This window comes from Anoplolepis gracilipes, chromosome 7 (genome assembly GCF_047496725.1).
Source record: "Anoplolepis gracilipes chromosome 7, ASM4749672v1, whole genome shotgun sequence".
Taxonomy (NCBI): domain Eukaryota; kingdom Metazoa; phylum Arthropoda; class Insecta; order Hymenoptera; family Formicidae; genus Anoplolepis; species Anoplolepis gracilipes.
In genome coordinates, this window is record NC_132976.1 from 9,263,699 (window position 1) to 9,290,233 (window position 26,535).

The window sequence follows — 26,535 nt, forward strand, 5'->3', positions numbered from 1 at the left end:
TTATCAATAAAAATTACGAAGGTCCAGTTCTAGAAAATTGTTTTTTCTAAAATAATACTCAAGTCAGCTGTAACTTCTCGGTGACACTCTGACATATACATATATATATATATATATATATACAATTGTCGATTACATTATTATAGAATATTATATTATATTTACCATGATTGTCGCAATAATAAAAATGACGGTAACAAATCGGCGAGAAAAGTTACAACTCATCGCGACGTTATATCGCTTATTTCACGATGCATCAGCTCGCTCCGCGGATGCATTATCTCGGCGAGCGCGTGCCGGAAGCACGTTGTTGCGCGTCTCCAAATTTATGCGCCCTCCTGTCGGTTCAATTTTTCAATCCGTAGTGGCGCGCATCTTATCGCACATTCGCCGCAAAATCCACCGACTTACCTACCCTCCCGCGTACAATCGCGGAGAGGAACGTTCCTCGCATCGCGACGGTTATTTATCGCGCGACATTTACTCGACTCTCTCTCGCCCGTTTATAAACTCCCCGCAAGACGACGAGGCGTACAACGATAATGGGTTTCGATGCCGTCGGCGTAGCGAGCCGCGTACATATATATATTTTCCGCCAATAGTGGTGGCGATGGTGGTGGTCTTGTCACGCGAAATAAGGGTACTTACACCACATTTCTTCCTCTCTCGAAATAGCTACTATTCGATCGCACTCACGTATGCGGTCTAACCCGGCGGTTGTATATATATGTATATCGGTGCTTCTACAGTTTCACGTACTCTGGGTGTACACGTGAGGAGAAACCGTGATCTATGCGTATACTCATTGTCAATGTACACGCGTACACGTATTGCCACGTGCGTTAGTAGTAGTGTATTAGTAGAGAGAGAACGCGGTGCTTTACTCTATCCACCCACCTACCTACTTAAACGGCTAGTTCTCGAGATTTGTTGCTTGACATTGAGAAAGTGGCGTTCGTGTACTGATATAACGGTGTATAAAACTGTCTGCCAATGCGCGGAGTCGACAGCTCTCGCGGCAACAATCGCCCACCGGAAAATACGCGGTGTATAACCTACGCCTTCGCCGGGACCCGGGACTCGATCACGCCCGAGTCACGTACTCGCGTTAATCCCAACTACACGGTGGGCTTTCGTCTGGAACGACCCAAGATTTTATCCGATCTCTCGAGCTGACGTTATAAAAGTAGTAGGATCTTACGCAAATACCTCTAAATGCTCGTCCGCGCTGGAGAAGATGCTCTTATACGGATTTACACCAAGTTTATTTTTTTTTCCTCGGCAAAAGTTTGACGAAACTGCGAAAAGGAAAGAACTAAAGATACTCGAAAAGTATTCCGCCTGGCACGTGATGATCGTTTCGCGTTCACACTTCTGCCATACTTCTCTCGTACAGCTACGTACACTAAATCAAGCGAATAATACGTATAGATTCATATTCATTGAGAGGAAAGTGTCTGGTATTTGCAACTATAATCGCATAGTAAATTAATTATAATTGCTATTCTCATTTTTAGAGTTATTATTGCTAGAATGTTAATAAAAATAACCATATACGTATAGTTCTGTCAAACTTCTGTCAGGGTTGCTCCTTTTTTCAATTATGCTCGTTATCATCATATTTATAGTATATTTCTTACCATGTATAAATTACAATTATGACACGTACAATCATACATATGGTTGCATAAACATATAAAAAAGTTATGATAACAATAATATAACTAACTATAATTCACATTGTTAAAATAACTAATAAAATATTAATGCTTCCAAAAATGACTATAAATTATAGTTAAATTATGATAAATGCAATTGCCACTTATTTCTCTCAGTGTGAGATTAATACAAGTAAAAGGAGAAGAGCATGTTATGTATCCCTGTATAAAGTGTCTGTATAAGATATCTTTATATAAGGGGCCAAAACGCTCGATGGGAACAGCTGTTTATAGCAGTGGCTGTTATGTGTCAAAACACGTATATATATATACCGTTCTGGAACCGGTTCTCTTCCCGTCAGTTTCATCTTGAAAATGAGTTTTGTCGCTTGCGAAAGTCGAATGTAAAATTCGCGACCTTCGCGAATTTTACATCCGCAGAAATCGAATATCCAGCTTTACTCGCAACGAATCGTAAATCGTCGACGGGAGTTTACGGTCGTTTCTACATCGTCGATTAAGCCGAGTACTCGTATCGTGTGTTCGCTGATGAAAGCTTGGCTTGAGGAACCTCGTCGTTCGTCTTACATTCCGCGAGCACGCTCGAAATTGGTCCCGCTAATGTTATCGCACGTTAGCGACAAGAATAAAATTTTAACGCCGGTCTACCTTGATGTAACACTGCTGCGGCGCAGAACTGAAGTTGGTAGTTTCTCTTTGCGCTGTTTCGTCGCCCTTTAGCGTTTTTTCTTTCTTTTTATCTTCTCTTTAGCATAGAATGTATGTTATATGCAATTACGAATAAAAATGCGGATAACTGCATTTGTTACGAAAAATGGATTTGTGCTAATTATAATAATTTTGCTCGCAATTATTTAATTTTATTCTTGCGTAATGCTTGAAATGTAGGGCAAATTAAAAAATCTTTTTAAAATGACCAACACATTATATCTAAAAATATATTATATAAACTACGATTGTGAATAATACAAAGTTAACAAAAAGAAATTTGAAATGTGTATGTAATAGTTTTCGTTAAAATTCTTTCGAGATTACATATCAATAATGCCTTTTGTTTTCTCTTTATATCATAAATTCGAAATAAAAAAAAAAAAAGAAAATAATTATTATATAACTTTGCGTGTAATTAAATTTAGATAACTAATTTATACAAAACGGACATGATTGATTCTCATCGTACGTGACATGTTTTTAGCCGAACTCGGCGATACTCGCCGATCAATTCTCATGCATCCGGGTTAATTAATTAATGCATTTCCCCGTAACAAACCTCGCCAATTGTGGAAGCAGCGATAAACACCGGTAGTATCGACTACACGCCGAACCGATTTACCGCAAGCCATCGCTTTGTTTATGAATATTTCAGCAAAGCACACCGTCCGACACCGCAAATGTGTGTGTCCATCTCATACTACGGCCAATTGAATATCGTATCGTGAGATCGACAAACACAAGATTCGCGGCAAGAATTGCATTGCTCTTTCAAACCAAAAAAAAAAAAGAAAATGTATTTGTTACTGATGAATTTTCTCATTGTTTCTCAAAATATTAAAAAATATTCGCAAACACATAATATTATAAACACGTTCTTTTCATTAAAATATATTTTTTATACGCTTTTAGAAAATTGTTTTCTTTCTCAAATCAAATTGTAGTTTAAAAATATTATTCTCAGTTTTATTTTTATTAATGAGAAATGATTCTCCAATCTTCAACGAATATGATGTAAATTCTGCACTACAGCTATACCCTTTTACAGTAAAAGGATTCGTTTAAAAAAAATTGTGATAGACCTTTATTTTAAGAGGACCCCCCCCCCCCCGTAATGTTACATAAAACATGTCGAGAGCGTGCTTGCGCTCACACATGTATCGCGAGCACGCATACGTAAATATGTACGACGCCTTTTCTATACCGGTAGCGGTACGCGGCGTCGAGATTTTTTCTCGGCGAATTTACTCCGAAATGAAGAGATAGCGAAATTACGATACGGCAACACGCGTAAAAGCGGCCGTGCACGGTTTTTCCTTTACACGCGACAATTACCGCTGGATGCATGAAAAAGAAAAGAGAAAAGAAAACGAGTGGGAGTGAGAGAAATTTTAGCAAGGATAAAAGCACGGAGGCGCACAATGGAGAACGCCCAGAAACGTTTGTGCTTTACGAGCCGCGCGCGAATTTACGCGAATACATACGTATAATATATATACATACATACATACATACATATATACATACATATATATATATATATATTTGTATATATTTGTAAGCGGCGCGTTTATTACACACAGTTCCGACGGGGTCTCTTTGGCGCAAAGTTGGTATTTACTCGTTACGAGCGCCGGTTTTTAGGTCAACATCTTTTGTCGGTGCAGCTACCCGCGGAAACACTGGGCAACCCTTTTCTGCGTTCATCTCGAGTTTGATGTCCTCAAGATCGCTTCGATCGCTCGTGTATATTAATAACGCCGCGTATTAATAACGACGAAGGTTTATTAAAGAATTATCATCGTGTTTTGAGGGACAAATTTACTTTTTGTCTCGCAATTCGCGACATTTCTGACAATAATATAATTATATATGCTTCTCGCGTGCGTTTCATCAAAATATTCCAAGTAAATGCAAGCAAAATTACTTATAATCCGCGATGTATACAAGAAAGACATGACTTTTGCCATATCTTATGCCATTAACACACCACTATTGCGATAACTGGAGTATTTTGTTTGTCTTGCGTCTTATCACTCAAACGCATGTGCGCGCGGGTGGTTTTAGCTCCCTCTTACATGACATTAGACGATTAAGCTCGCTCTCTCAGAAGTTATATTACCGAGTCTCGTGACGTCACACCATTAGACCTCTCTGCCTACAATTCCACGCGAGATACAATTTAATAGGAAAAGTTGCGGGTTTGCCCGAAACGCGATCGTCCCGACGTCTCTTCATATCGCGCAAGTGTAGTCTCGCGTGACGCAGTTCCTCCGTCCAGTAAAATCAAGTTTACTTACCGCAATCATGTTTATCGTGTCTCTGCCGCAAACAAAAAGAGGAATGTAATTCTTGCTGCTTAATTCACCGCGCGATACGAACACACTCGTCCCTGGGAGTACTCTAGGCGCATGTCATTTCGCGCTCTTTTACGATCCGTTCACAAGCCTTCTCTTGTACCCGACTATCGTAAAAAGGTCTTCAAATGACACGATGTTGAAAATCGTTTCAATTAACGGCAATCTTACGACGGCACTAATAAGATTTTCATCTGATAATTTCGAACCGGATTCCCTTTATTTTCATCTCGAGCTGGACTGATAATTTTAATATAGCCATATTACATTTGTAATCGCGTGATCACACTCGATCAACGACGCGATAGCAATCTTCGTTTTCACGAGCATCGTCGTGAAAAAGAAAAGAAAATAAAGAAATGAATAAGCAGGGATCAAGAAAGATCAATTTTGACGTAAACTGAAATTTTAGTCCTGAAAGTAACGTCATTTCCACGTCGAGAAGTGACAGCAAAGTTTTTGCGTTATTTTATCATACGTCTTTTACACGAATATATCTTTTTACAGCACCAATAACGTGCACCGTGTGAGAATGTGTGGGCGATCTGGACTAAATGAGTATTCTGTATATCGCTGAGTATATGTCACATAAATTCAACAGATAATAAAACCATGATATAATGTTATGACGCGTTGCTTCTGTAGTGTTTTTTCCGAGTTTATAAATAAGAAAAGTGACATTTGGAGATATCATAATTATTCGTATTTTATTTAATGTCTATAAATATTTTTATTTAACTCTTATAAGAATAATTATTATTGCAAATTACAATTAAAAGCTCGCCTGATTCCTCTATATTATTTTTGTTACATTTTAAAATAACATCCAAATATTAAAAGTACGTCTAAAAATGTGTACATTTATAAAATGTAACAATTATTCCGTAGGTATGTATTATTATTACACATACACTCTAATATTTATAAGCAATAAACGCAGCTTACATGTGTATTTTAGGAATGTGTATAATTTACGTTTTTGTTATGAAATGGCTGCAATTATCTTGCTCGCAAATTATCGTTTGCAAAAGATAACGTAAAAAAAAACGTATATAGATGAAAATTATTACAAACTTCGGTGAGCTAAAAATATCAGCATTTAGATAAGAGAGTATCTGAAAACGGAAAACGCGCGCACACAAGTACACTAACTTTTTCATATCATCCAGATAAAACCGCGAAGTAAAGAAGGAAATACGACCGCTCGTAGCATCGTCGAGCTTTTACACACATTTCCCCGCATCCTGGCGATTTGCATTAGGACCGTTTAACGCCTAAGTAAAAGTTGGCACATTTTCCTGCCCGGGGGGGGGGGGGGTAATCCACTTCACTGAATTTACAGACGCGCGAGAAGGCAAAGCTCGTTCGCAAGCGACGAGCCAGGAAGTATCGCACAGAGCGCAACGTAAATATTACACAATGACCCTCGTGACGTAATATATATTACTAATTTATTATGCGAGCGTGTTGTTCGCGGAGAGTTTGCTTTCGAGAGTCGACGACACTTATAAATCCATGCGCTCGCGTTGGTTAATTGTTACCGATATTACCTCGCCACTCGGTAAATACGTGTACATGTATTATACATACACACTCTTATATACGTGTGGCTCGCCGAGATAGCGCTGCCACGTCGATATTTTACCAGGTATAACTGCACCCCGACTATACATAATTCCGTTTTTAATCCGTAAAAAAGGCGCAAATTTTGCTTCCTATACAAAAGTCGCGAGTGTAAAAAATACGTCTACGTTCTTCATCTTCAGAGACTTAACTACCCTCAAACTGAACACGTGGGTCTTTCGTATCCGTGCCATTTTTAATCTATTATTTTAAAAAAATATTAATAAAATCTCGAGGTTGGAAACTTATTCAAAAAGAAGTTTATGTCAAAAGGTACTTACAATAACTGAAATGACAATTTAAACAGTTCATTCACAGTGCAAAGTGCTACCCACGCGTTCAAGATTACGGTGCCAAAAAAACCGTGTTCAGTTTGAGGATTAAATTAAATTCGTAAGACTGAACTTTTGACAGATATCGTGGCAAATATACAAAATCCATTGACAACGAATAACAAATGCAGACGCGTTGGATGGAAGATTTTCTATTTTGTAGTATAATGTATTGTCAGAAATGTAATTTCGTATTCGTGTGCGGAAAGCAACTTCATATGCATTCATGATATTGTAAAAAATTCAAAATGCGCGTTATATACGAGTGAATCTTCTGACCTATGTCAATCTAAATTCCAACCTTGCAACCGAAATGAAAATTCCTTTGATGGGATATATTTTCTAGATGACAAAACAAAATGACATTGTTTTATTAGTAGTAATTAAATATTCTCATAAAAAATAAAAAACATTGACGCGCACATATTAAAGCAAGTAAAGAAAAAAGTACTTGATCTTTTAATGAAAAGCGAACAAACAGTCCCACTATTCATTTCAACTTTGTCATATAATAGTAATAATGTGTGTTATAAGAGTGTAATATCTTTTGAGCGCGATACAATGAAATGAATTAAAAATAGTCTTAATATTTAAAGTATCGAAGTAACTCGACTTTTCTCTCGGCATTTATTATTCTGTTCGACTAATATTACGAAAATCCGTGTAAGTATAGTAATAGAAATTTTAAAGCACTCTTGTTTGTCTTGTGTGTAAGGCCGAAAGTGTAAAAAATATTAATCATGCAGAAGAGGACAATTTCGCTCTTTAATCATCATATTTTAACATAACGAGCGAAATTTAAGCATGCGCTTTGCGAACAAGTGGATTATACAATATCGAATATTTGAAGCAGTCTTATAGTATTGATTTTCGCAGTTTGATAAAAGCACTATTTTTGCTGAAAATTTTAATTCTTTTTACTCATATTTTTAATTCTAAAAATGTATAAAACGTACTCTTAAAAGCATTAAATACAAATTTTAACAAAAAACATTTATATTTTAAGTTAGAAAAGTTATTGCTTCCCCTTCTCTTCCATTTTACAGATATAAAAAAATTATTGCTTGTACAGAAATTGTTTCAGAAATTGCAAGACTCGCATATTTTAGCACATGATAATTTATTCAATAGTCTTATCAAGAAGCTAAAGATAAAATTCAGGAAATGAGGGTCGTCCATTATTTATTTAGATTGCGCATATAGTTTTCGACTTGTGAAAAATGTTAAAATTTTTATTCAAGTGATTCGCTAGAGAGAGAGAGAGAGAGAGAGAATTCGTTCAGACGCGAATTTGTCGATGCAATAAATGTCGTCTACCAATCGTCGTATTTGTCACGATTACCGTACGAAAAGATGTGAAACAGATCGCGACATTTACCGCAATGTTGACTCTCACGAATTTACATGCCTAGTGCACCGAGCGAAAACCAATAATGATCGCGGTTAGCGACTTGAAGATAGGGCTCTCCGCCGCCATTCAACCCCCCCGAAGAAGGCAATAACGTCATTATGAGGAGGCGGGCGAGAGAGGAAATGGTCCGTAAATGTTCAGATACCTCCGTCGTTCGCGTTACTGTCGTTTCCCTCTCTTTTTCCCCATGTTTTCTTTTCTCCTATTTCTCAGCGATAGCATCATGGAAGCTACCTTGTCGCGTTTCAATGGACCTTCCCCGCGTTCTTTCATAGTATAATGATTACTTCCCCCCTCCGGATTCTCACCACTTGTCAACCGAGCGAACTCGTGGTGTTCAGAAAATTGTTCGGCCAGAGAAGGGGGACAATACCATTTCGGCTTTTATCGACTAAGGAGAGGGGCTACAAAGACATCATCTCGAAAAGGAGGCATATTTCTTCAATGTATCGGTGTAATCCTCCACCCCATCAAGTTACGAATTCAAAACCAAATGAAATGGTACTGTCCGGGACGAAGAAGGGAAACTCAATAGAGAAACATAACCGAGTTAAAAAAGCGGTAAAGAGAAGGTGTTTCCTTAGCAATATGTAACCTGACGAAATTTACAAACATGAATAAAATTATTCTGCCGAACTGTTTCACAGTTGAGGACTTGAAGGTCAAATCTCATCATTTTTCATAGAAATTCAACATATCACATAAATCGCAAAGACACTCTTTCGATGACACCTTTTTTGCAATGGAATAACTTTCTTCATTTGATGCAGCGAAATGCATCACGAGTGTCCTCGTATCTGTCGTACACTGCATTATAATAAACCGTCATTTGCATTTAAACATCACATGATACACAATTTTTTATAGCAAATCCCTTTAATCTCTGTCCTCGTTTGAAAGTTTCAATTTGAATTAACGCAATTTATATTTATATGTGTCATGTCGCGCGTAAAAGTTATATTAACAATCGACTTTTGTAATCTAAAATTTTTAAAAGAATATTCCTCTCCGACAGAGTTATTATTAATAGTATTGCTGTAAATACAATGATAAAATATTGATAATGGAGATTATGTTGACGTCATATTAAAAATTAAGTAATATGTCGCTCAAAATAATCCTTTTTTCCTTCTTTTATTGTAAAAATTCGTAATTGTTTAAGATAAGATATGAAATTTTCATGCGCGATTAATATTGTTTCAGGACACTACGATTAAAATAAATGACGTTCCCATTTTGAAATGCATATTAGAAATGTAGAAAGCGATATTTAATAAACATTGATTAATAAATATTGATTCATAGAAACGGATATTGCGGTGAACTAATGTCGAGCAATATTATAAAAATAAATACGATTATTTTGCACGTATAAATAAATTCCGATAGAAACGAAATGCACATGCATGTACATACGCGATTCGATAATCGAGAATTTTTCTACTTTTGAGAAATAAGAGAAATAGTAAAAAAAAAAGACAAATAATAGTTAAATAATAAATTGATTCATGTAAGTTCATTTAGATTTGTTATAGTATTGAAACACAAGGATCTAATTAAAAATAATTCATTTCTTAATCGATTTAATTACATTGAATTTAACTGATAGATTTCTCCAATCCTTTTTACAATATTTCAATAATCAATTAAATGCTGCAACAGACTTAATAATAATATTATTAACTAATCAAGCAATATTTCATATCGCATTCGTAATGAAAACTATGAAATCACGTCAAATACAAAGTCTATGTTAACACCGAACGGATATTGTCAACGTCTCTCTCTCTCTCTCTCTCTCTCTCTCTCTCTCTCTCTCTCTCTCTCTCTCTCTCTCTCTCTCTCTCTCTCTCCCTCTCTCTCTCTCTTTCTCTCTCAATGCGTACAAAATGACATTCGCACATAGCACTTGGGTGATCGTTCCTAGGGAAAATATTCCATAATAATCTTGTTCACATGTGGAATGTCAAACGATCCACTAGACATATTTACAACTGTATAATGGATGTATCCGACGTATGCGTATGCAATTCAAATAACCTACTTTTGCGTCATGATAATTATGGAATACATATTAAATGGCATGCCTCCATGTTCGCGGGGATCGCATTTAATTTCTCGTATGCATTCCGCACACAAAGCAGTCAACATATTACGGTAATTTGTTAACTGCCGACAGAGCCAAATTTCCAGTAAAACACTACACGCCAAATGAAAATGAATGAATTATATTCGCAAACAATTCGCGGGAAATAGAATTAGCCTTCTCTCTCTCTCTCTCTCTCTCACTCTCTCTCTCTCTCTCTCTCTCTCTCTCTCTCTCTCTCTCTCTCTTATTCCTTTCTCTTTTTTCTCTCTAACGCCTACGACGAAAATATCACGTTCTAAAATTCACTGGAAAGCATTAGAGGAATGTACGCAAAGTTCTGTCAAACTCTATCACTATAAACGCGTTATCGGCAAAACTGTCGCCGCGTTCGCCTCCATTCCCGGTGCAAAATTTCTTCTAAGCACCGCAAGCATCCGAAAACTTCTTCGCGCGCGTGGCAGCGAGGAGAAAAGGTGTCAGGTCGGGAATTAAGATGCGCCCGGGATGTTCGCGCTCGGTGTACGCTGACGTGGAAGCTCTCGATACATGCGAGAATATTTTTATACGTTGCCGCTGCTGCTGCTGCTGTTACCATCATAGTGGTGGGGATACAACGTAAATACGCGAAGGGGGCTAAACTAATTTGTACCCTACCAACTCGCCACGTTCGAGCAACGATGTTCCATGAATACTGAACACCCTAACTCCTAACGTCCGCCAGCAACCGTGCATATGCATCGGCTTAAGTCGAGCAGGTGTACGAGAGTGCGTGTAGGTGTCTTACGTATGTACGTGTGTGCAAATAGCTCTTTTCCAGATAATTTAGATGCGATTACGGATGGAAATTGATTAAAAATTTTCGGAGAATATCAACTCCTCCAATTCAAACAACATCACGCTTCTGCGGTCGGGTTCTTCTTTTAAATTTCGTAACATTTTACTTTTAAAATCTGCAAGTCTTAATATAATAAAAGTGTTGCATCATATAAATCCATGTTCTTATGTAGATTTTATTGATTTCTTAATATTCTTTACCTCGTAAGCAACACGCGATGTTTATGTGTGCAAAAGTAATTTCGCTCTACAATGATGATAACGCAGTAATAGCCTTGTGTAGTTCAAAACACGAGTGACAAGAGCAAAATGTTGTAAATATACAAAAAAGCTACATTACGTGTTTAAGTTCACATTTCAAGTTCAAACGAAAAAAAAAATTTTCTCATTTATAAACTCACGAATGACTGCGCTTTACAATTGAAATAAAAATCTGCCAACATCGGTTCTCGACTTTATCATACACACGACTTACTTTAATGTGACATGATATTATAAGTATACTTACTTTATTGATATAATATTATAAATGTGGTACTTTGAAAAATTCACAAAAGGACCGTAAATATTTTGTAAGACAACGTGTACGACATGGACATTGGAAATTCCGATATACTCCGTATATACAAACGCAATTCATGATGGATCGATTTGTATTCAAAGTGACGTCAATGTATTTCCATCGAAATCACGTAATCGACCTTTACGCCCGCAATGCTTTATCATGTGATATATCGAATCAGAAAAGTCACTTCACGATTTGCCACGTAACTATGTTTGGATAACGTACAGCATCGTCGAATCGCATGTCTGCGCGAAAGGTCTAAGAAGGGAGCCGGCTGGTGTATCAAAGCGAATCGATTGCGCACACTCTCTATCCTTCTTTCTCTCTCTATCCGAGAATATATTTTTCGTGCCTACGTGTATGGGGGTTATTCGCCTAAATGCGCACGTCGTCGATGCGCGAAGAAATCGATCACCATCAATCGTTGTTGTGACAATCGGCGTCCGTCACTGCAAAACTGTTAACCCGACGACAGTTTGGTGACCCAGTCTGATTGACGTCAGTTTTTGAAATTCCGCAGCCCGCTTGATTCGCCGACTGCATACAACATACATACATACATACAACGAATGATAACATTTTTTTTCTTCTTTTTTTTTTGTTTTACGTCGGTTGGTTTGGTGCACCGCGTTGTAACGAGTTACACAATTGCATCAACTGTGATTCTTTGGCCGTCTTTCTATGCATAACTGTACAAGACGAGCCGAGCAACAAAGTTATTCTGTCCCGCATTCCGTTTGTTGTTTGTGATACGTGCGCTTTTTCTTCTTTTCTATCATGAAAATAACTTTAATGAAGTATTTCGATCTTAATTTAATTATGATGGCTATGTCACGGCTTGATGTAATAATTTCAACTACAAAATAGTCAAAAAATTTCTAAATATAGAAAAATTACAAACACTTTGCAATGAGAAATGGAGAGAGCTGAGAATTTAATTCGTTATGATTTACATCATGAACATTATTGTTGCCATTACTATATTAATATAGATTACATTGCCCATTTTGTACGGTCAAACGGATTACGAGAAGAGGATTTGAAGCTATTATGACAAAGGACACAAACGGAAAAAATTCCGATGGAGATAACGAGTAATATTGCAAGCGACTATGTTTAATATGTATAATTATGTAATATTATAATTATATTAAATTATAAAATATTCAATTTTGTTATCACATAAAAATAGTTTGTATATTAGATACGCGACATGTATAATATAATAGTAGCAAAGCTTTAGAGATGTTTGAAATTTAATGTAAAATAGTTACATCCGTAAAATTGTTCTTTAATATCCTTTAATATGTAATTATTAAATATTAATTAAATATCTGAATTGTAGAAAAAAACATAATTATTCATAATCTGTCTTTTACATCATTACATGTAAATAATACACCGCGCGAAGGAATCATATAAATTTTAATCTAAAAATCATCGATCAATGAATGAGTGCTAAGGTAACATGATATAAATTGAGATTTTGTAGAATATATCCGCATAACAGATTGTGAGTGAAAAAACACAGCTCGCAGGTCGTCGTTTTCATCTGCCATTTATTCCGTAAAGTCTGGAGCAATTTCCAGCCGAACGAACCGTCCACGCCGCGACTTAAGCCGATTTTGCCGCATGCGAACTCGCTGGCAGGTCGACTAATCCATTCCTGCGGCGCGAAATCACGAGATGCGAGAGCGAAATCGAAAGCAATTTCATTTTCCAAAGACACGTACACGAGTTCGTCCTTAAAGCCAGGTCCCTGCAGCTCGCGACGTGAACAAAATTTGAGTGCGAAAGCATGTCCTGTTCGTGAGAGAACCAAATAAGAATAGAAAATTTACCAGAATCCCTGATTCTCTCCTTTTAAGTTGAAAAACTTTGACCTCATTCACACCGCGTAATCTCATGATGATTGGAGCATTAAGTTTCATAATACGATCTAAATAAGAAGGCGATCAACATTTATAAAGTTTATAATTAATCTGATTTCTTTAAGATTCATTATTTCTCATCGTCATTCAATAAGATAAAGCAAAACTAATAATGAGAGTAAGAGGCTGAAATATAACACGGATTGGAAAACTTCTCGTTAAGAAGACGGAAGAGAGCATCAACGAAATCCAAATGTTTCATACAGAAAATCCGATTGGGTTAACTCAATTATCGTGTGCTGTGAGATAATAATGAGAAGATAATGTGCAGAAGCAGTTATTATTCAAGTGTTCCAAAATGCCGGTGTCGAAGTTCGTCGGAAGTGTCGAGTTGAAGACAGTTTCGAGTTTGAGTTCCGCAACAGTAAAGCGACCCTTTACTATCTTTCTGCACATGAAATAGGGAGAATTTCTCTGCTTTGAGACAAGAGAACAGAGCAACTAATTTTACAGTACTGATTCTGTGTGAACAGCCATCAAGTACTATAATGATGTCGTATTAATGGTACATATTAACCGTTATAGAGGTGAATATATTAGAACTATGGCCTTGCGAGAAACTATTTCGCAAATTGCTTCCGAAATTTGCCTAACGGATAAGTAGTAAGCGGATAAGTAAAGATATCGTCGTAATTGTGTTTGTGTGTGCCTTTTGCAAAATAAACGTGTTTTAATGGATGAAATATATCGGGTCTATATTCAAACTAATTATGATAATATTACGAAGGTATTTCAATCTTGACAGAATAATGATACGAGGCTTCTCTTTCGAAATTCATCCAATTTAAAATTATTAAAGCCGACGCATAGGTAGCTTTTATGCGGCAGCCATTCAAATAACAACTTCACATCAAAGAACGAAGACATCAAATAAATATAAATATAATTAATTCGCAGCGATATATTGTAGCATTCAATGAAAATACGTGAACGTGAAGTATTATAAATGTCAGCTGTATCACTCTCGAAACAAGTGCATCCATTTTCACGCGTCAGTTCCATCATTGAAGCGTAAACGCTACGAAACGAATTACCCCCTCCCCCCGCGTCTGTTTCTACCCTCCTCCCTCCTTCCAACGTGGAACAAAAGCTTTATCGCTTGACGCAAAAAAACGCGTTTGCACGCGACGCAGCAGTGGCTCGAAATTTTGGAAAATCTAGATGAGTCGTGGAATTTCCAAGTCAAATCCCTAGCTCCTCCCTCCTCTCTCCCTCCGGTTAAACAGCCACACTTGTTCCCATACTGGTCGATAAATCTAGGCACGTCGTCGTATTTCGGCTCGAAATGCAAGCCGGACGTGCGCGGCGAGAGATCGCAAGCGCATTGCGCTTGCGAAAGCGCAATATCCCGTCCGCGCGCTGTTAATGCAGACCAAATATTGACGATTTCGTATTTCGAGCCGTCCGTCAGTTTAAAGGATCGTCGACAGATTGTCCTGGTCGAGTGAAAATTTGTATGATTGTTGCGCGCGACCGAATTGGCACGTCGCCATCGGCAAACGGCACCCCCCATGCTCTCGAGCCTGTTAATAAAATCCCAAATTGTAAACGCATCACCCTTTTGACAGTTCTCTCTCTCTCTCAATCTTAATTTCAATCAATCTCTCTCTCTCTCTCTCTCTCTCTCTCTCTCTCTCTCTCTCTCTCTTTCATTTCTGACGATTATTACAGTTGGCTTTGAAATATCGTGACAACATACACACAGAATTATGATCGGCAATATAGAATTGTATACAGTTATTATATACAGATATTTTTCAGTAGCTAAAAATGACATTAGTCGACTCATAAATAAACTATAATCGTAAAATTATGACATTAATTTTGATTTATTATTAATTATTATATAATGTATATTATTGTTACATTATATACCGTTATTATATATAGATTAACATAATTGTATTTATCATAACTTATTTGCATAATTACTTGATAAAATTTTTAAATAAGAGACTCACAATATTTAAATTTCTGAATTTCTTTGAATTTCAACAATAGTTAAATCGTTCTTGAGCGCATGAACAAAGTTATTGGACTGAAAAGTTCAGTCTTTGAGACTACAGAATATTTTTCGCAAAAGTATTTTGCAAATCTCAGTGGCCCTTAATTAGTTCCTCTTCCAGTCTCTGAAATCGTCGTTTGACTAAAGTTTGGAAAATCCGAGTTATATAACAAGTTCAAAAATCGCTCAATTAGATTCGCAAGTGGTACGAGATCGTTCACTTTCAGATCCGCCAACACGATTCTATTCGAAGCGTTAAAAACTTTTCAAAAGAACCAAAGGACATCGAACTAGAGGGAAAAGGGTGAGGAAAGAGAAGAGTTACGCGAATTCACAGTGGAACTGAGTAACGATCGCGCCTAAAAGAACGCGCATCTGCGAGTCGATTAATCAATGAATCGGAAAATGAAAACGAATATCCTCTCTTTCGAAGTAATTATAATTAATTATTCGATAATACGATCATCGGATCAAAGGATCTTTAAAAATTGTCCAATCCAAGTTCTCACGTATAACGATGCGAAAAGCATAGGAGCTTTCGAGTAATCCGTGTAAAAAGTTTAAAATGTATAAAGGGAGCTTTTCTAAAAAATATACCAAATGTTTCATCCTTTAAACGTATACGAATAAACGATTGTACAAAGTTTTCAAAGCTAAAAATATGTAGTTTTCATTCTTGAATTTTTATTTCTTGTACGGCAGTAACGAATATCGATGCATAAATCAAATCGTATAATAATTTAAATTAATTTTAAAGGGGGAGATACGATGATGTATAACATACCTTAGTATTCCGCCCTGATATTACTGTGGCGAGGTTTGTATTAAAGTTATTCACATGACTTATCTATTTCAGTCATATAAACACAAAGGAAAACTAATTTGTTACTATTTACAGAAAACAAAGAAGAGAAGTGGAAATAAAGGAGACAAAAGAATTTTCGCAGCAAATTACAGCGAATTATTAATTTAATCGCGAGCTTTATCGTAATCAAAATATTTTCATGAGCAACAGGATAGTGTATATTTTCATATAATTCTATAATTAAATATTTAGAATACCAAAAAAAAAATCTGTTTAAATGACTTGGCGCACGTGTTGCAAAAATTCACGTACGCAAATGCTGACAATGAACCAGTTCTCGGGGTAGAAACAGGTTCAATACTTGGCACGTACGAGGCGCGACGGAAAATTCCTAAGTGAAAAGTAATGTATTCACGCAAACATGACTTTGCCTAAACTAACTTTTCCATTTGGAGTACCACCAGTAGAGTTTTAGAAACTACGGCGGTGCAATCTTTTTCTCCGGTGACCACGCGACCGCTGTAACATTTTTTTAATTCGAGCAAGCGGAGAAAAATTGCATGGATAAAAACGACGATTTAAAGTGTCTTAGGGTGTACCAATCGGTCTTATTACATCTTTACCATACATATATACGTATATATATAAACGCATGTAACACTGCGCGGAGTATTACTCATGGAACTGCTGCTGCTTGTTTCATATAAATTATAAGCGTGGTTTGCACATCGCGAAATATTAACACCGCAGAATTTCAAAGTTTAGAATTTGCTTTGAATTGATATTACTATGCAAACATCAACTTTATAATAGAATATAATATAGATAGTAATATAAAAATATTATTAAATAAATATTGCATTTTCTAATTATTTCAGTGTAATTATTGATTTTATCATTATGTTACTCCAGATAACCAATGGCCTCTATCTTACTCAATTTTGTCGTGTATTGGAAAAGATAAAATAGATATCACGTTCGAAGAAAATTAGATATTGATATGATTTCACAGATTTCAATACATTTTTTGTGACTTTTCAATTTCATATACAATAATTTATATATAATATTAACATTTATATATAAATTTATATATAAATATATCAATACGCGCGCGTGCATCTCTTAGATCTCTATTATTATCCTGGTTATACTATTGATTATTAAATGAAAAAAAAATGTATGCTAATGAATAAAGTTGATTCATGCTTTCGTGCTGTTAAATCGTTCGTTCACGCAAATAAAAATGGCGAAATATCAACTGTATAATACTGTCATTTGTCATTCATGATTAGTTTCTCTCTAATGCCAAGCTGTCCAATTATCTCTGCGAATGGCATATAATTCCACAGAGTATAAACCGAAAGGGACAGTAAAACAACGCTCTCAATATAATCGTATCAACGTGCATGTTATACAGAAACGTTTTACACAAAGATTTATTGTCGATTTTACGCTTATTAAATGCGGACAGCGTTGCATTTTACTCACGACAAAACAATCGCCGCATTATTTCTATAGCACGAATATAACATAGGAAATATACGAGTAATCCTCGTTATTCCAGGAATTATAATAAAACTAGCTTTATCGTCGTTAAAAAAATTAATCTTTTGAATCTCGCAAAAATGTAAATATTTAAAATATATTTTAGATTTAAAAAATTAATTTATTTATAGAAATGCAATAACATTAAATTATATATTATATAGATATATCGTCTTTCTAATTGTAAGAAACAGTCTTATAACGTAATTTAATTTTAAAATAATGAATAAAATAGTCTGTCCCCATTATTGGCGCGATTGGTATTATGTTCGCTAAAGAAAGGAAATGTAAAGAAGGGATGGTATGCGAAGGATACTTCCTTATTAGCATTTCTATCGGCATTGTAATCTTTCGAGAGAACTTGAAACAGTCGCCCGAACAACATAAGTGATTACATTTAATTTTCATGGTAAAGTTCCATTCTCTTTTGGCCGGTAAAAAAATTGCAATTTAAATCAAAATACTCACTCGTGCACACGCCCTCGTCCATTTCTCGACTGCGGGGTAGTAGATTCGTGATTACACATTGCAGACCGACGGCGCACCTGCCCGAAAAACCGAAGAGACCGCCGCAAGGCTCGCCTTCGACACGCGCGCATACTTTGCAACACCTATAAACACATAAAACTTGCGGTCAATCGTTTTATATATATATATATATATATATATATATATATATAGGAAAAATATATAGCCATACAAAATACACGCTCGATACACAAATCAAGTTAGTTTACGCGACGGGTAATTTAAAGCCAATAAAATAACTCGAGTGGAAAGTTATAATTAGCTGCGTATCGCACGCTGTATTTTTGCGTCGTGGATAAGATTATACATATTTTTGCGATGTTCGATATCCTTATAATGCCCTTCAATGTTTGCAATCTATTGAAGCGTTATATCTAAATTGTTTTTAATTTCAATATCTATAAAAATTTGCATTTTGCACATCTTAACAAGAGAAACGGAAAAAATTGATCTCTACGCAAAATAAACGAATGGTATTATTAGCTCTCTTTTTCTCGTTGTTGTTGTTGTCGTTCGCCAGTAAAATGTATCAGAGATATATTCAGCTCTCGCATGCCTGGCCTCTCAATCTGTTTCCTTCTTTTTTTATCGACGAAAAACGAACAGCGCGGAAAATTGTTACCGACGTTATAAAACGATAAGGTAGACGAAACGAACAAGCCGCGGCAGCTACATGTGCATCGCAACCAAGATTGCTTCGATTCGAATGCGGCCATTTGTTTCCTTGTAAGAAATCCTGCGGGCGACGAGAGGATACAATCGCTTTAAAGATATAAAGCGTTTCTTATAACGGCGTTATATCTTTTTTACGCTCGCAAAATGAAAAGGTATGATTTTGTCTGCATTCTTTTTCAAACAATGGCCAGATGTTGCAGGACAATGACGTGAACCGAAAATGATGTAATGCCATATTTTATTGGATTTGTCAGCAAATAAAAATGTAATCTACCGAAAAATTCCAGAATATGCGTAAATAAAACAGATTTTATAAACATGTTAGTAAATATCTGTTAAACATTTTTTATTCAGAAAAAATGTTGAAAATACTTTGATAATATGTAAAGCAGCTTCTTTTTGGAAATATCAGTTATAATTATCAGCTTTATATGTGACCCAGATTTAGCGATTTAATATTTCATAAGCACTTCAAACTCCTAAGAATAAACTGTAATAAGGAAAATAGTAACTATTTTCAATTTATTTTCAATAATATAATGTATTATATATATATATTTAATTAATGTAATGTAATATATTACCTGAATAATTAATACATAATATGTATTTCCCAAAAGTATTTATAACACACATTATTTATGAAATATATTATTTATTGAAAAATTTATATGAGAAATTTGTGCTTTTTTAATTTTGTACACCGTGGTAAAATTTATAATTCGATATGTAAATTCGCGATGACACTTGCATTTTTGTTCTCGAAGAAACTCTCTGTCTGGATCGAGATGTAAGAAATTGAGAAGTTTCTACGTATTATGCGAATGCATATCACTTTGGCGCGTAGCATGCTCAACAGCGCGGAGCATAGTCTTACGAAGTTGCGAGGGAAAAAAGTATGGGAGGAATTTCAAGGCGCAGTCTGCGGTGCATCGCGCGGAAAATAATCTCGCGGAAAATTGTCAACTGCAACTAGGAATTTTATTACGTTGTCACCGTGGCGGGGACGTAGAAGCGAGTTTTCCATGTTCGTTGTCGCGTTTGCGCGAAACAATCTACTTCTTTTAATATACCTTTCGGTTCTGCGCATTCTTACTTGACAGAAGAATGTAGTATGAGGAAAAAAGTAACATAATTAAATCAGAAGGCTGAGAGATTAATACATGGCGATAAAACACGTTACGAAGTATAAATAAACATAATTGATTTTTGTTTTACATAATATTTAAAAAAAATGTGTGATCTACTTAAAAAAATAACGTTTTTTACTTTGTTTGAGAACGCAATGCAAATCTTATATTCTTTATGATTAATGCCATTGAAGTAGAGTTGGAAAATGAAGCGCTCGCAGCTAATGCATGTCTCTGCGAACGGCAAAAATAATGTAATTTGTTTCGACTGGCGATTCCTAATTCGCAACAGCCGTGGTCAGTAATGGTGTTGCATGCTAAATATTTTCCGATAAATTCCCAATACGTCGCTGAATGTAGGATTTCCGTTCCGTGCTCCGCATCCTTTCGTATACCGTCATTAATTCATGGAAAAACGAACCGTGTGTTGTTGATTTCCACCAAATATGAGTTTTAAATCATGACGCCTAATAGTAAAAAAACATCGTTGTTTCCACACAATATAATCGTAATAATCGTGAAAACAAAATATCAAGAAATATACGCAATATAACTTTCCTTTGACGATTTGAAAATTTCTTTAAGATTGAAAAAATATAAACTAAATGTTTTTACTTATTATAAATTTGAAATATATAATCCCGATATTTATAAAATAAAGAGAAATATAGAGATTGTTACTTGAATGTAGAAAAAAAAAATTTTATTAATATTTCATCATAAAATAACAAGAATAACAACTCTTGGAAAAAATATATTATAAAATGCATCAAAATTATAATATAATATCTTATTCAATTTATTTAGAATCGAGAATACGACAGGTTCTTCTTTAAGTTAATTGGAAAGGTGAGAAGTAAAGACACATTTCTATAGCAATTCGCCATAGTTGTAATAAAGCGGTCTTTTCCGTCGTGAGTCGACGATAAGATTATCATTTAACAAGATTTGCGAGCCAGATCATGCACTGAACCGTTCAAAGCTGCAACGGGGGATGAGATTCAGATTCCAAACTGTCTGAAACCGGTGTTTAATCGAACATTTTATTGAGAGTTTACGAGAAACCGGAAAGCATTCACATTGAGATGCAGTTACGTCCGCATCGCGAAATTGCACGCGACACGTCTCTCCTTTTTTTATATCGCAGTATCGATATCGCGTATGTATAAACTTATAAACGGAACAACGTGAAATAAACAGGCATAAAAAGGAAATAATATCGACTCCGTTTTTAATGATGAGCAATTCAGCAACGTGTTGTGGACACGAGCCACAGTATTTATTGCCTGTTACCGCCAACGACACGTCTCGTCGGGATACTGGAAAAATTTGCATAAAGCAATATTCTTGCCGTACGTGCGGGAGAACTCCGACGTGTATAACTTTTCTCTCCCCAAACTACCGGCATCGTCATTGAAACTACCCGACTTATCGGGTATCGCGTCGAACATTTCGATGGCCGATCGCCTCCTCCTGAATCGCTGAGACTCTTTGGTATAAAAACTTTCCTTCCGGAAATTCCACGCAATAAACGTTAGCTACACCTATTGAATTCGCAAAGGGCCCTTGGGAAAGATGCTATAACTGTCCGAAGGTACTCCAAAGAATTCTTTCTCTATTTCCGCAAACGGGCGCGTCGCTTTCCTTTGAAATTCAATTCCGACATTTTTCGAATCAGCATATCGTATGTATCGACGCGTGCGTGACTGTATTATCGTGTGTATGGTGAGATACTGTAGAAATACGCGAAGCGAAATAACGCCAGATATAGAGAGAAAAAGAACGAGAGAGTTTGAGAAACGGAACGTTTGGTAGATAAGCTTTCGGATTGCGCATAAAGATTTCTCGAGGTCCCTCGTATGAATTTCGTAAAGAATCTGCCTTTACGATGGTACGAGTAAACCCTTCTGTTCTAATAGAGACCGTAAGGAAACAGTTACCGATAATAAGTGCATACATTTATACCGTGTCTCTTACGTTCGCGATTCTTATTTAAAAATTTAATCTAACGCATAATTCACAGCTTGATCTCAATTCACGGTCCTCAATCGCCGACGCGATTCTTATTCGATTTCCGCACGGGCATCAATCTTTGTCTCGCACTTGAAAAGCAATTACGTTGAAATTGTTCATCTTACGAGTAACTTTCTTGATCGTAAAGAATCGAAAGAAAAGGAGAAAATGAAGAATCTCGATCTCGCCGCACATTTCTAACGCTTTGAGCAGCCGCGAGAACAGCCACTCTTTAAAGAGCTGTCTTATTCACCCAACTCGTGAATATGGGCAAAATGAAAGGCTTTCTAATTGCGTATTGTGTAATATACCTGGCCGAACTGACTCAAGTCGTTGAGTCATCGAAACTGCCTTCTAACTATCCGACAGCGATATCTACAATATAATCAAGATTGACCTACATGGATATCTCTGTATAAAGATATTATCGTTTTTACGATACGCACGACAGCTTCGGTATACATAAGTTAAGTGTTTGAAGAAACTTGAGGTGGAGAGATTAAGTTCTCGTAAGCATTCTCGTATATTTTAAGGAAAGAAATCTAGCCTAAAGATTTTATTTTGCGCAACAAATGTGACTTAAACTTTGTGTATATTAATAGTAAACACACTATTTTTTTCTCTTTACCCTAAATCCTAAATAAATATTCATCGCGCATCAATTCGATTTTGCAATCCATTGCTATCACAGATTCTAATAAAGTCGCCATCGGTCTGCGCTTTATCGATACGCCCTTGTACGAAGCGAAATTTATACTTCTTAGTACTATTCTCGTAAATATTTATTAAAGAAGATGTATCTCTCTGTGTGCATTCTCTCGCTCTTATGTAAAAAGGCGTTAATATTTGTGAGACTGCGGTTTGCAACGCTCTTTATCATATAATATTATCATGCGATACGTCGTATATATTTTACGCCTGCATAAACGCGACTTTCATAATAATAATTAACAAGATATTATAACGTTATATTTCTTTGCAAGTAGATAATTCATGAAATGAATACAAGATAATATGCTACAATAAAACTCAGTGTGCAACGATAACTATATAGCTTTACGACGTTGGTGCAAGTTATTTCCTGCGAATATAGAATTTTTTAAAAATCCTTCTCTCGCGCTTCTAGTTATTTATTAACTCTGTTATATATTATTCTTAACGCACAGCATTTACAGCGCAAATGACCTGTTTCGTATCGCGTTGTTTGTACGAACCATAAAACATAGTGCGTACCTGAAATTCAGGTGCACGCTTATTCCTCGTTCGAGTTTTATGGTACACACATATGAATCGTACAACATATGTGTATACGTGTACAAAATTTCGTAACAATTGGTTGCACATTTGTATGGGTGGACGGGCGAAAATAGACCCAAGGGCATAGATCTCGCAACATGTCCACCTAACCACATAGATACCGAACACGTCGATGATAAACGCTATCGCATAACGGAATATTTCGGATTGAGGACCATTACGTCGCCCTGTTTAAAGCGCATACCTTTCCCGACATGCACGGTTTATCTTGCGGTTCACCCATTCTTCCCTCCTCGCTTATTCCTCTCTACGCGATTTTTCCACAAATGATCCGCTAACGCGAAAACGTAATTCGCGCACACGCGGTGCACAAAGGTGGATGAACAACAAAGGACGGCACTTTTTTGCAGCCCAGAGAGAAAAAAGAGCGCAGGTAGCGGGCCTTATTGTAGCTGTGTGTTTTAATTGCTCGCTATACTCGGAACTAATTACAACGCGTAGCTAGAACAGAACCGCTACAACGGGGGAACACAAAGAGTCCGGGCTTTAGAGAGGCGAATTGAAAATTACGCTTTCGCGCGGTACAAGGGATATGATGGTATCCTTGCGATGAAGAAGATGTAGCGGCAATTATTATGCAAATATCGCGTATGCGAGTTACATAACAAAATTCTATATACGTGTGTTTGTTTTTCCTCTTGAAAAGAAAAAGAAAATTCTCAAAGTTTATTAAAACATCTTTCGCGCGCGCCTTGCATATTGCAAATAGTTGAGGCTTCCTGTACAAAATCACCGGAGTGAGGATATTAAATCTATGTTTCCGTCCGTGATATCCTGCCTAGGGTACGTTCGGGGAGACACTACCTAGCGCTTTTTTACACTCAAAAAAATATTTTGCTAATGTAGGTAGATTTCTGGATGTCTCAGTTAAAATTTATTGCTACTTTTTGTATCTGTTAAAATATTGTTTGTCACGTTGTATAGAATTTAGAGCAGCAATATTCTAGCAATACCTAATAAAAAATTTAGATCCCAGTGCCAAATATTAATCACAAATATAATTGTCCTTGACAATAGACCTTAAAAATAGGCATCACAGAAAAATTTTCTGTCTAAATTACACTAATAGTACAGATATAAATTCTGTCTCCGTCATTTAAATTGATTAAGTGCAAAACATATGCAGTATCACAGTATTTGCTAATAATTTATCTGTTTCAGTTAATTTTTTAAACCTAAAAAATTTTTGTTAAAATTGCAGAATCATTTTTTTAAGTGAACGCTAACACTGTTCAGAGAGTTAGCTGGCAGTACTACCAATACTATCGTGATATCACTGATGATGGCAGAGAGAAGTTAGATGTAGAGTACAGCGAGCCATAGCAGATCATATAAATGCAGACAGTTAAAAAGAGACAGGAAATTAAATGACCTGGCTGTCCTTGTTTAGACTGTGGAAGGGCATGCAAGACAGACAGGACAGTCGGATCACTCAATTGCGTCTCTCTTGTCAATCACAGCTTGCTAAACGCGTGATATTCTTTTGGTTGGCACCCGCGCTCTATATCTAACTTCTTTCCGGATGATAGTGCTTTACGTCATACGTTCACGCTACCAACGCTATCGCCTTCGAGGTAGTGTATCGACAGCGTTAGCGTTTGTGAGCTCTATGAATAGCTTGCTATCACAATCGCTTTATTGGTTCTTTATTGGTTCAGTTTTGATAGAGTTTGCGTTGGTGTGCGACAGTGAGTTCCCCGAACGCACCCTGTGAGTAAAGATCTTTCCGCGGGAATAGAAAACGCGCACAAATGGCCACATTTCGAGAAGCTCGCCGTAGCCGCAGTATCGAGCTGGTTTAAGCTCCCACCGGGCGGTGCCGAAGGTAAATGCAGGTGTCTATACCTGCAGGGATCCCAGGTAAGACCACCGGGACAATCCTCGTCGGTGAGAACGTCGCACTCGAGCGGCGAGCATACACACGAGAGAGCTCTCGCCACCGCGAGTGACAGTACAACAATGCCGCCCAAGAGGAGCAACGGAGCCCTCATTTTGCTCTTGTCCCTCTCGACGGCCGTCCCGTCGGCGGTTTTCCTCTGTCCTCTCTCCTTTCTCTACTCTCTTCTCTATCTTATAATATCCTTTATATCGCCGGCCGCACAATTACAAGCCAAACGAAACGGGGATGTCCATCGCGCTCAAGTTCACTTTGCGAGACGTTTGACGGTACGAACTTGTTCGATTCTCGATCTTTCACACGCGCCCGACAAGATGTTCACCAGCAGGAAAAGGATGCAGTTGCGAGGAGAAACACGTGATCGGCCCACAGTCACTGAATAATGTCCCGGGAAACGTAAAGATGTGGTCGATCTACATTTTATCGCTTGCAGTTCGCTAGAATATCACGTACGTCCATTTTGCGGGTGGAATAATCGTCCGGATGAAATGGATAACAATCGCGCTGGCGGAAGTAAATCTCGCCGAAAATATCCGGCGCTAATAATGATAAGTTCAGGATTCAAGGCAGATTAAACTGTGCAAACAAAAGACAAAAATAATGAAACAAAAACGTCCGATGTGTTCGTAATTTTGCAGTAAATTTATTAATAGCGTCATGTCAGACGGTGAAAATTAATTCCGATTTTGTATGTGAAAATAAAATGTTCACACAAGCAACACGAATCAAATTAGACGCGCTTTAAAAAGGAACGAAGAAAATAAATAGCTTCGTATTGTTAAAATCAGAGATAAATCAGATGTTTCCTCAAAGCATTTTTCATTTTTTACGTTTTAATCAGAATCTTGCAAAATTATATATGCCAAATGGAGTTAACATGGAAATATATTTGTATAATCAGGAAAATATTTCTTAGTAAAATATATTTAAATATATTTAAAATATATTAAAATATATATAATAATATATTAAAATATATTTAAAATATATTTAATAAGAGAAGTGTATATGTATATCGCGCGCGCACGCATACACCCACACACACACACATACACACACACACACACATAACACACATATTTAAC

General features: G+C 36.5%; 1 protein-coding gene across 12 annotated transcripts in view; it reads right to left on the reverse strand.

Moving 5' to 3' along the window:
• Positions 1 to 26,535, reverse strand: part of Cmpy (crimpy) — a 268,239-nt gene that overhangs the window by 238,633 nt on the left and 3,071 nt on the right. For 5 of the 12 annotated variants that reach the window (XM_072895451.1, XM_072895442.1, XM_072895441.1 and 2 more), the window contains exons 2-3: positions 25,399 to 26,026; positions 18,359 to 18,501 (exon numbers count right to left, since the gene is read on the reverse strand). In XM_072895451.1, the coding sequence (XP_072751552.1) occupies positions 18,359 to 18,501; positions 25,399 to 25,544 (289 nt within the window). In that variant the 5' untranslated portion in view covers positions 25,545 to 26,026. The remainder of the gene's footprint in view (positions 1 to 18,358; positions 18,502 to 25,398; positions 26,027 to 26,535) is intronic. The other 7 variants (XM_072895448.1, XM_072895447.1, XM_072895446.1 and 4 more) reach the window with 4 other exon arrangements.